The sequence below is a fragment of the Dendroctonus ponderosae genome, unplaced genomic scaffold, assembly GCF_020466585.1.
Source record: "Dendroctonus ponderosae isolate FM_Combo_2020 unplaced genomic scaffold, Dpon_F_20191213v2 Dpon_F_20191213_10, whole genome shotgun sequence".
NCBI lineage: Eukaryota > Metazoa > Arthropoda > Insecta > Coleoptera > Curculionidae > Dendroctonus > Dendroctonus ponderosae.
Window position 1 is genome coordinate 978,330 of NW_026017111.1, and position 11,185 is coordinate 989,514.

The 11,185-nt window shown below is 41.1% G+C and overlaps 5 protein-coding genes across 6 annotated transcripts in view; 1 reads left to right on the forward strand and 4 right to left on the reverse strand.

Moving 5' to 3' along the window:
• LOC109542020 (prolow-density lipoprotein receptor-related protein 1) overlaps positions 1–11,185 on the reverse strand; it is a 67,851-nt gene that overhangs the window by 15,575 nt on the left and 41,091 nt on the right. The window lies entirely within an intron of this gene.
• On the reverse strand, positions 488–1,632 carry LOC125502776. The gene is made up of 2 exons (XM_048662026.1): positions 1,330–1,632; positions 488–740 (listed from the first exon to the last, which is right to left on the reverse strand). Exons 1-2 carry the CDS (start codon positions 1,547–1,549, stop codon positions 544–546), a joined length of 417 nt encoding a protein of 138 aa, XP_048517983.1. The 5' UTR covers positions 1,550–1,632; the 3' UTR covers positions 488–543.
• Positions 2,101–7,785, forward strand: LOC109542018 (zinc finger protein 236). Of its 2 annotated transcripts, none has more exons than XM_019911043.2 (22): positions 2,101–2,483; positions 2,539–2,618; positions 2,672–2,849; positions 2,907–3,134; positions 3,186–3,338; positions 3,389–3,523; positions 3,574–3,691; positions 3,776–4,029; positions 4,083–4,268; positions 4,324–4,442; positions 4,495–4,634; positions 4,686–4,863; positions 4,919–5,586; positions 5,641–5,819; positions 5,994–6,142; positions 6,196–6,376; positions 6,430–6,628; positions 6,703–6,902; positions 6,957–7,138; positions 7,199–7,386; positions 7,453–7,579; positions 7,632–7,785. In XM_019911043.2, exons 1-22 carry the CDS (start codon positions 2,319–2,321, stop codon positions 7,714–7,716), a joined length of 4,092 nt encoding a protein of 1,363 aa, XP_019766602.2. In that variant the 5' UTR covers positions 2,101–2,318; the 3' UTR covers positions 7,717–7,785. The 2 variants fall into 2 exon arrangements, with proteins under 2 accessions (XP_019766602.2, XP_019766603.2); XM_019911044.2 differs by having other exon boundaries at positions 2,675–2,849.
• LOC109542024 (E3 ubiquitin-protein ligase RNF113A) lies at positions 7,573–9,632 on the reverse strand. Its single transcript, XM_019911051.2, has 6 exons — positions 9,360–9,632; positions 9,061–9,296; positions 8,452–8,617; positions 8,192–8,384; positions 8,023–8,136; positions 7,573–7,968 (listed from the first exon to the last, which is right to left on the reverse strand). Exons 1-6 carry the CDS (start codon positions 9,460–9,462, stop codon positions 7,800–7,802), a joined length of 981 nt encoding a protein of 326 aa, XP_019766610.1. The 5' UTR covers positions 9,463–9,632; the 3' UTR covers positions 7,573–7,799.
• LOC109542023 overlaps positions 9,985–11,185 on the reverse strand; it is a 7,307-nt gene continuing 6,106 nt past the window's right edge. The window contains exons 3-6 of the mRNA XM_019911050.2: positions 10,911–11,065; positions 10,684–10,851; positions 10,458–10,635; positions 9,985–10,353 (exon numbers count right to left, since the gene is read on the reverse strand). Coding sequence (XP_019766609.2) covers positions 10,196–10,353; positions 10,458–10,635; positions 10,684–10,851; positions 10,911–11,065 — 659 coding nt within the window. The 3' untranslated portion in view covers positions 9,985–10,195. The remainder of the gene's footprint in view (positions 10,354–10,457; positions 10,636–10,683; positions 10,852–10,910; positions 11,066–11,185) is intronic.

The window sequence follows — 11,185 nt, forward strand, 5'->3', positions numbered from 1 at the left end:
CAGTTTTCTCAAAAAATGCTTGAATTCAAGAAGTTTTAAATTTGCGTGTTTTTTTTTGAGTTGCAAAATCCACTTGAACATGATGCTGCTTTTTTTGATGTTTCTCAAGAACTATTCGAATTTCAAGTCGCTGCTTGGTCACTGATGATGAGAGATTGAGATCTTTGGAAAAAAACCATGCTTGAACTGTTGATCGTCGCATTTGTTGTGCCTGTTTCGAAAACATGTTTATTCATACGATTTTAGTGCGAATCTTCGAAACACTCCACTATTATCTGAACTCCTTCAATTTCAATTCGTAGAGGATTAAGATAATTTATCTCATTAAACTTAATTACCTTCTGTCCAAGCCTTAATATAGTTGCGGATAATGCAATTGAATTAGAACAATTCGAACACTTAATCCCGTTTTATGCCGTCGCAAAGCAAGTCATTTATTGCCGAATGTAGGTAATACATATGAGCAGACAATTGTCCACTTTAAAAATTGAAAAAAATGCGTTTATTTCTTCTGGTTGAATTTGCACAAAGGAAACATAAACGTTAATAGTACGGATTCTTTCTGAAACATTTAAGCGCCAGCTGCAACACTCCAAAGCCGACTTCAGTAAGGGCCAGAATTACGGTGAGAGAATTCAGGATGTGTTCCAGCTTTAGAACGGGATTCTGAATGAAAAATGTGTAAACCAGCCCGGAGATTGTGATGCAAGTGAAAAACACTGCAATTCCAGTTACCAAATCTGTAAAAAAATTATTTGCGATTATCAGTTTTGCCTCGTTTAAATGCATGAAACTCGCTATCGAAAAGATTATAATGATTATTAAAATATCAGCAATAGTTTTGGAGTTAGTTTGGATTATTCAGATATTTTTAACGTTTTTCGTGGTACAGGCGCCGAAACTTCAAGCGAACATGAACATTTGGAAAATTTTACTTTGGCTCTTAAATCTCTTCTTTTTATAACTTTTGAAATGTTAAGGATTTTGTAAAACGTTAAAGACAGAAATTTGTTTTGTATATCGTTTATTTTGTAATGTTTCGGCGACACAGCAGCGCCATCATCAGATTTTAAAATTCATTCAAACTCATAATTGGTAAACATTATATTCATTTAGGTCTTTCAGCAAAGACCTAAATGAATATAATGTTTACCAATTATGAGTTTGAATGAATTTTAAAATCTGATGATGGCGCTGCTGTCTCGCCGAAACGTAACGAAATAGACGATATAAAAAATATTTCACACAATGATTGAAGCCCAGGAGAGAAAATATTCTATTGTGTAGGAATTTCCGATAAAACCTAATTGAAAAAAGTTCTCTACTTACTCCTTTTTTCTTCCTTAAATTTCCTGTAGAGCAAAATCTTGGTAAGTTCCGATACCAAACGTGTGAAAACTACTGCGGCGTCTTGCCCAATATACGGGGTGTCGATAATACTTTTGTATTTTGCTATAGTCATTACGGTTTCGCAGGTGGCAAAGACCGGAAAGTAAAAGAGATTGAGGTAGATGAGGCACTCGAACATTAACTCAGCGTCGATATCCATTTTTCGGGCAATTTATTGGCATTTTATGGCAATTCGCATAAGACGAGGTCTGGATTGAGACTGGGCAAGATGTCCATGTTCAAGAGGCTGATATTTACCAAGCGGTTCTATTTTCGGCGTCAGATTGTTTATAGCCTTTATATTTAGACGCCTTCGCATCCATTCAATTAAAATCATGCTTAGTTCAACGTGCGCTTAACGAAAATTAGGTAGGCAGGGAAAAAATCGAACTTTTTTTAAATACAATTTGAAGTCTTTTAAGAAAAATATAAATGATGGAAAAACTTTTCAGAATTTTTCGAAATTCCAGACTCTTAAACTTAACTTAAAGTATTCCAGGTGAGCTACGCAGGTCCAGTTTTCATTGGCAGATAGAGCGATCAATTGCGTGTTTTTTGTACGAAACATCATAGAAAGCATTTTCTCAAAACAATTTTCGGAAGAAAAATGTATAACTGTTCAATGACAGCCTTCTAGCGCCGTTGCCAAAGTGGCATCAAAAATTAGATCTTTGCCCGATTTGCTGTCCATTGCCAAGTAGATGTCAAAAAACTTGACATTGCAATTTGTTTACTGATTCAACTGTATTTATACCATAAAGCAAATAAAATACTTACTTTACTTGCTCTATGATTTATACAAATTCTTCACAACTTTCTGAAAAATATTTACCTCCCTAAGTACTGTGTTTTAATTAAATTTGCACATATTACACTTTGCTAACCTATAAAAGTTTGATGGTAAACAATTGAGCATTAAGTACGGGAAAATGGACAGTGTCCTAGCAATTTCGGAAAATTGCTTGTCTTCAGACCTTTTACAAATGGACCTCTTATTTGAGAGCCTGAAAATGAGCTCATCGCAAGCGGCTCCGAAATACACCATCCAGCAGCTGGATGAAACCCATTTCGAGCTCATTACCTGTGAAACTGATGTAAGTGCCTTGATTTCCTGTGATACAGTCGCTTAACGAATTTGCGGAATTTCAGCGAACTTACAGTTTACACCTAACAGAGCAGCAGGCAGAAATAGTGGATTTCGAGCATTCGAATAAGGTCCCGGTCATTAGGTGATCAATACATCGAGATTCAGAGGTGTTTTGTATTAATGCGATTTCTTCAGCAGCGTCCAGAAAGACTCAGTCATTCAGTACTCAGCAAGATCAGTTTTAAAGTCTGCCAACTCAAACCAGGACGCACCCAAAACTCACAGACCACCGGTAGATTCTGACGACGCAGTTTATTACGCCTGCTGCGCTATTCAGTTTGATGGTTTGCCCGCTTTTCGAGAACATTTAAAGGTAGGTGCAAGACAAGCGTTAGTTGGGGAAGAACGGAATGTAGTTGGAAAGTTTCAGTTGCATGTGGCGGAGGAAAAATTCGGTTGCCCTCAATGCCACGCACGCTTTTTGACAGAAAACAACATGAAAATTCACATGGTCACGAAGCACCCGGGCAATTCCAATGTATGCCCCATATGCCAGAAATCGTTCCATCGAAAGGCCAGCTTGAAAGCTCACGTGCAAATCCATCAAGAGGAGGAAATGTACCCGTGCGCACGATGTTGCGAAGAGTTACCAAGTTACGTAAGTGTCTCTGAACCATGGTCAAGCTGCTCATAACTGCAGGAACTTTAGGATGCACTCTTGAAGCATATGGAGCGTCATGCAGTCATAAAGAAACCAATAGACCCACTAATGTGCCGCTATTGTAAAATCCAATTGGAAACGCCTGCACAGTATCAAAAACATTTAGCCACCCACAAGGACAAGAGGAAAAACGGTCATAAAGTATTTGATTCGTTTACTGACTATTTCATTAATAACGCCCGGCCTTTCAGAACCGAAAGACTAAAAAGAAACGCACAGGAAACCATCGCAAAAAGCTGATATGCCGGTTTTGTACGAAAGTGTTTCCAAAGTTCTACCTGTTGGAGCGCCATGAAAGAGTGCACACAGGCGAAAAGCCGTTTAAGGTAGCGTTATTTAGAACACTCTGGCAATGTTACGGTACGGTTTGTTCCAGTGTCACATTTGCCATAAAGGATTCGCGCAAAGCAACTCGTTGAAGCTACATCTGGACAAACACAAAGGCTTAAAACCCCATAGTTGTCCGCTCTGCCCGGCGAAATTCACTCAGAAAGGTACATTTGTTTGTGGTTCAATTGAGGAACAACCTGTGACTTTTTCCTAGTGTTAACAATGATAACCTGCATGTATCTTTTCAGGAAATCTTACCGCTCACATAAATAAAACTCACAACTCTCCGCATGAGAACAACGAAAACTATAGATGCCCCCAGTGTTCGTGTATGTTCAAAAGAGTCTCATCCTTGAACGGCCATATCACTAAAGCCCATGTGGATACTGGGAATGAGACGCCTAAAGAGCAAACGGACCCGCAAAGCGTCATCGACAAAGTCGTCAGCGGTTTAAAGGAGTTGAATAATGACCCCAACCGATCTGTGTCCAAGCAGGACAAGGTAATACGTGTTTGCGGGTTATTTACTTTTTTATCGTCACTTCAATTCAACAGGCGAAAATGCCCGAAGTCGATTTAGCAGAAAACCAGGGGGATAACGGCATTCGCCGTTATGCGATCCGACATGAAAAAATCGGCGATGTTCGATGGTATTTTTGCAATTATTGCTCCAGCCGATTTAAGAAACCCTCGGATCTCATCAGGCACTTTAGAACGCATACTTTGGAGAAGCCCTTTAAGGTGTGTTTTTGCGTCACAGCATTTTTTTAAACTGCATTAATCAATCGGTTTCCAGTGCCCAAAGTGCGAGCAAACATTTTCCTTAAAAACCACTTTAACGCACCACTTCAAAATCCAGCACTCACCACTAGAAGTTGAATGCAGCACGACTGAGAGTTGTCAAGCGCCAGCAGCGTGAGTTTTTTTAAGACACTTTTTGGCTTTGCCTAATTTAATGCTTCTACAGAGACCAGGAAGTAGTCAGAACTGACTATCTCTGCTTGGTATGTGAAAGGCGTTTTCCAACCATCGAGGAAAGTAAAGCGCACGGCTTGGAGCATGAAAACGAGTTTCAAACCAGTGACAACAGCTTCGAGTCCATTTCCGGTAAGTATCAGGCAAATTGTTCAGGATGCCTTAATAAAACGCAGGATTTAGGAAATTTAGCGCTTCCATCTGCACGCTCGGCGCCCAGTGCCGTGGCTAATGAAACCGCCCAGGAAAACGCGCTGCTTTGCAAAATATGCGGTTTTAAATGTTCCGGAATAAACAGCTTGGCAAGCCACGTGATGCAGCACAATGACGACAAAAACTCTAATAACACAGCGCGTCCACAGTCAGTATTGCATGCAAAATAATAAACATTGAGCCGTTTAAAAAGTTGTTTTCAGGGAATCCGAGCGAAAAACGCAGGGGAACATCCACGTTAAAATTTCGAAATTCAAATGCTCGACTTGCGGCAAAATATTTAAAAGTTTGGCACTGTTGACCACTCACTGCGCCATTCACAGGCGAGCGAAGCCCACTCACAAGTGTCCCTGCTGTGGCAAAGCTTTTAAGACCGCTGGTCGCTATCGGGCACACATGAAAAAGAGTCATCCGCAAAAAGAATTGTCCTTTGTTAAGCAGCCAGATAAGTTAGCCAACGGTGCTCAGAGCACTGCTGACTCAGCAGCGAGCAATGGAACACTTCTGAGCGTCGTCTCAGAAGAGCAAGGCTCTAATGCGCCTACCCAATTGCCAGCAGACTATAACATGATGTGCTTTAATATTAGTGGCAATGAGATTTTGAGCCAGAGCAGCCTGATTCCGAATATAAACCTTTATAATTCGCTGGACAGTTTGCAAGATTCCGCCACTGTTTTCTTTAACATTGACCCAGGTAAACCCGACATGGTGGATCCTAACGAAGTACTGAAGTATAATAAATTGGACAAACCTCAGTTGTCTGAAACCGCCTCAGAACCTGCTCAATCTGATACTCTACTTGAATCCGATGCCCAAGACCTTTACACCGTGAATCTGAGCGATATACCCATCAGCATTATCAGCTCTTCAGGTAGTGGGAGATACGTGAAAATTATCTTTGGGCTGAAGTTTTATTATTTTGCAGAAGAATTGGATAGCGACATAATATCCAACTCGCCAGTGCTTTGCATTAATTGCCACAAACTGTTCTCCAGTTGCGCGCTATTCGAAAATCACATCTGCTCAGAGGAACGAACTGCTGCAGAACAGAACAACTTGGAATTGATTATTCAGGATGGAACAACTCATACAGTCAAAAGCCAGGTATGGATCCAAGGAAGTTTGTTACCGCGTAAACTTTTGCTTTTTTGTACTGAACGTTGGAATGTAGTCATCAGGGGCTGATGATGATTAAAACAGTCGAAAGCGCTAGGCCAAATCTACCTTTGAAGGCTTGAAAAAGATACAAAAAGACCGATTCTTTGATTGGATTTTTAGATTTTCAGCGAAACTGGTTCTGTGAACAACGTGCCAGTTATCCAATCTCCTGCAGTGGTGAAAAAGATGCCCGAAATAATTTTCGAATGCCCAACGTTCAGCATGCCGACGCCAGATCAAATCGTGGGCAATTTGCCCGGCGGTACAATGTGATTTTCGCGGTAATTTGCATTTAATCAAAAATAAGAATATTTGCTTGCAGAAAGTCTCAACTTCAGCACTATGTCGACGATGTGGAAGAAGCCCCGCAGATATACTGCAAACATTGCAAATCGGCCATGCAATCAGAAGAACAGTATCGTAAACACTTGTTTCTGCACCCAGATCTGGCTGACAAGATCTGCAAATACTGTTGCCGCGATTTTAAGAAGCCTTCCGATCTGGTAAAGCCTTCAAGCGTCTGGAAAGGCTGGTGCTGATTTGGTTCGCATTTTAGAAACGACACCTGAGGACGCACACGGGCGAGAAACCCTTCGAATGCGACACTTGCCATAAGAAGTTTTCGCTTAAAGCCACGCTACAGGGGCATATTAGGACCCACAATATTGCAGAAGTCCCGAAAATCACCTGCAATGTTTGCAACACGAACTTCACCACCAAATCCTCCCTCAAACTGCATATGCTGAAGCATACAGGTTTGTACTGGAAATGTGCCAATTTCGTGCAAAACCGCAGCGCAACGAATCCAACTTGATAATTTCTTTTATAGGTGCCAAGCCTTATGCGTGCCAGTACTGCGAGCAGACCTTTCGTACCATAGGAACACGAAAAACCCATCAGAAAAATCATTTAAATAATCAGAAAGTTGCTGAAGATCCTGCGAAACTGGCAGGCGTTAAACTGATTAAGTACTTGGCTGAGCAGATGGAAAGCAATGATTTGAGTAAAGGTCCACAAACCGTAGATAAGGTTGGCTTGAACGGGTGGTTTGTCCATTCAGCCACAAAAAATATCATTTTTTAGGAGCCCGTAGTGCTAGTTGACTCTCAACAGCTTAATTGGGTCCCGATGGAGTCCACTGAGCTTTTTCAGCAGCTGCAGCCGTATGGCTTTATTATCAGCTCAGAAGCTGAGTCGAACGTATCACGAACGGCGGACGATTTAGCAGCACTTGATGTAAATAGTGAGCTTCAGTTGAGTTCAACGTACGTTCAGTTACCACAGGATTCAATTAATTGGTCAAGTTTGAAATTGGACATTTTTAGAAAATTGCCAGATATTCAAGTTGAAGACCAAAAGACAGAAAAACGCTCCCAGAAGAAACAAGAACGAAAGCAAAGGGTGGAATGTGACGTTTGCCATAAATTGTACTCATCGAAAGACGTTCTACGGAAGCACAAAAAATGCCTGCACGGACAAAACAAGAAATTTCCCTGTATAAAATGTGATAAAGGTAAAGTAATATTCAGGAATTTTCCTTAAAAGACGAGTACAACAGTGGGGAATTCCGGGGTTCCAGGCTACGATCAGCTAGATGATTTGCACAAGCATATATCGAAGTTACATTCAGGCCATCGGCCTTACACCTGCGACTATTGCTTGAACAGTTTTGGAGAGGAGGGTAGCTTGAAGACGCACATTAAGAGGTACTATTTATTCCCCGAAATCGGGCCCCAATAAACAATTAGATTTTTGCAGGATGCATCAAAAATGCCCCGTGCCAGAAGAGACTGACAGTGCGATTTTGGAGCTCGAGTACGACTTCTCTTCGCAGTATCCTTAAAATTGTGGCATCTTAATCCGAAGCTATAACTTCTGTGGTACATTAAAAATATATATTTTTTATTATTTACGCAATTGAACGGATTAGTCCGAATCTTCCCCTGATTGCTTCTGTTCCTTTTCCATGTTCTTCAGTTTGGTGATGAGATTTCGGGCGGGATTCAATGTGGTTACTTGGGCGTTGCACACAAAACATCTCATAGTCTTCTTGTATCTTTCCAAGGCGCACTTTTCGCAAAAATAGTGTTTGCATCTGAAAATGGACCGCGATTACAGCCAGAAGTATTTCCTTAGCCAGTAAATCTACCTGGTGACGACGGGGTTTACGAAACTAGCCCTACAAATCACGCATTTGAATGGCAACTCTTCTTCGTCGAAATTTATTTCGTATTTCGCGTCGTCATCACTATCAGCCCCATAGCTAAAACATCCACTTTAGTAAACACGGGCAATTATTGCCGATAATTGGGACTTACCGTCCTTCTTCCCACTCGCGTTCCAGCTGCCAGCCATGCTTGTAGTCGCTTCTATCGTGCAAAAATTTGCAACTATCGCCAAACCCGCAAAACCCAGTTTCCTTGTAGTCTTTACAAATATCCGGTTGATAATCCCATCTTACTGTGGCTCTCAGATTTTCAGGTGCTCGAATTGGACCTTTCCGAACCATTCCTTCAATTAAGAAAAGGTTGTAGTTGTGTAAAAAAATGTGTTTCCTTCTTTTCGTGCGTTCATTTACCTGAACTGGCATTTCCTGCTGCCGTATCTTTAGGCTTGAAGTACTGATGGTAATTATTCAGTCCCCTGTACACTTTATCATCCTCTTTTCCTTCCAGTTCCTTGTTCACTTCGAGTCGTTTTTCGAAAATCGCCTGGGCGTCCCTGTCTTTTTCCGTTTCAATTTCCTGAAAGAAAAGCCGTTTCAAGGAGTTTGTTTATCAGGAGCAATCGCTTTTGCAAGACTTAATTATTCATTAATTTCATCGTTCATCGTAGGTGATGTTAAAGTGTACTGAACACTCTTGGTGGGAGTCAACGCAAAAGAAATTGCAACAGCGGCAGAATAATTGCTGAAAAAAGCCCTCAGTTGCGTTGCAACTGACCAGAAGCTGTAGATCGAAGAAACCTAACAACAACCCAGATAATACAAGGGAAGAGGTAAGAGAACTATAGCCACTTTGAAAGCCTTCCAATCCTAGACCTTATTGGATCTTGCATGCATATTAGATTATAATGAAGCTCATGTTACTTTTTTAAACGTAGTCAAGTTGCAACTGCTTTAGTAGAAGGAAGACCAAACAAGGTTTCTTTTGCCTTGAAACATTCAAAAGGCATTTCTGATCCTTACCAAAACAGCAGTTGCTCCTTGATCCTGCGGCCCGGAGGGCATTGCTGAGCGATTGGATTTGTAGCTGACCATGACTTCGTCGCTATCTGAGCCAGAGCCATCGATTTCCTGATCTGCTTTCTGTCTCTTCTCCTGTTTACCAGTGCGTTGAATGTTGGGGTTGATTTTGGCTTTTCGTTTCATGCGCCGCACAACTGCGGGCTGCTCCTCATCTTCGCTGCCACTCTGGTTCTCTTCTAAACATCACCGTTTCGTAGCAATCACAAAAGAAATGCTTTATAAAAAATCGCCCTATTTACCTTCTCCGGAAGTAGATTGTTGTCGTTTTCGCACCGCTTTACTTTTAACGTTGCGCTTCTTGAAGCTGAAACTGCAGCCAGGTGCATCTAGAGCTTCGGACATGGCTAATAAGTGCCAGTTTCGATTAGTTTGTCGCTGGAATAATATTTTGTTTGTTAACAGAAACTTGTCTCTGACAGAGACAAATGCCTGTCTCTGTTGTTAATTTTCAATTATTTATGACGGGTTATGTTCAGTTTGGACACGCTATCTGCGGCGTTGTCAAGTTTTGCTGCATGCAGGTCAAACCTTTTATAGGCCTGTGCTCTCTCTCTTGTGTATGGATATTTCCGAATTTCAGTAAATATCTAGTGTGTGATTATGCCAAAATTTCATGTTTTTCGTCCGGTTTTTGCTCATATCTCGGAAGCAAAATGAGCAAGAACGCTCATTTGTACATCATTCTAGAGAGGAATAAATGGCCTTTCTAGCAAGTGAACCATCGATAAGGAACCGTTTTGATTTCGCGCAATTTTTCCACATTTAAAACGCTGAAGAAATCATTTTTGCTCCGTCGGATCCATCGGAATATTTACATAATTCGCCCCCTGATGCTTTTACTAACCGAAATAAATGTGCACAAAATTAATTTAATACATTTTATAAGTTCATAAAAAAATAAAAAAACGTTCTGTAACTTACACTACAAATGGCCTGGCTTGTACTCATGAGTGATGATTGGAGGTCCACAAAACAGATCTGACTTCTCTAACACATAATACAAAATTTACAAAAATCACGCACTTAAAAACTAGTGGGCAAAAGGTTACAGCCCATTAGCAATAATACTGAGTGTTTAGCTGTAGTAAATCAAATAATTGGGCGTCTTGAAGTATTTCTCTGCGAATGCCGCTCCGTCTTCAGTGGGCGACGTTAACGCAACATCCTGGTTGGACAAAGCTTCTCCAAAAATGAACGTCCTTTTGACCACTTCTAAAAGTATGGTTCCCACACCTGGCAGAGCACACAGATCAATTAGTGGCAAATGGTTTACTCGGCTCATTAGCTGTTTGTTGTTTATTTGAATTGAAAATTTTGAAAAAAAAATCATTATCTACCTTGCTGTCTACTATTCGCTGCGACCCAAATATGGGAAACTCCGCACTTTATCGGGTAGGATTCTTCCGAACACAGCAAAATGCCATTCACTTTGTTCAGCATACGGAACCCGGGACCATTTGGAACTGTGGCAACAACACACCCAACTATCACCCTATTTTTCACGTATAAATAAACCTGGAACAGGGTTTTTAGTAACAGCCAAACAAAGCCAAACAAACCTACCTGGGATTGGCTGATGTTCCAATCCATCTCGTAGCAACCCAAGTCGCGATTCACCACTCCCATAAGAGCTTTCACCTTCGCCAGCCAGATTTTCGAGTCGGTTGGTAACACCCGAATGACTCTTCCCTTGTCCTGGAAATCGGCCATCAAATGCTCATTTTTCCAGCCCTGAAACCGTGAAACATCAGCACCAAACGTCTGAGCGATTAAACCCATCTGATCCTTACAGCAAAACGTAAAATATGCTCAGAGTTGTGGTAGCTTAAGTGGTGCAGCTCATCATTAGGATCGCCCATGTGATACATCAAGTTGCACTCATTGCATAGCGTGATTCCAAATTTCTTCTGGCCGGCGTCCAACAGTGTTTGATCCGGAGGCAAACCTGCAGAATTTTCACATAGAAATCATCACAAACCAACGCAAACTTTGTAGATAAGTTCTATATTGTTGAGGCGGATTCATTTTTTTACAAACTTTTTTTTGGGTAGTTTGCTTCAAAATT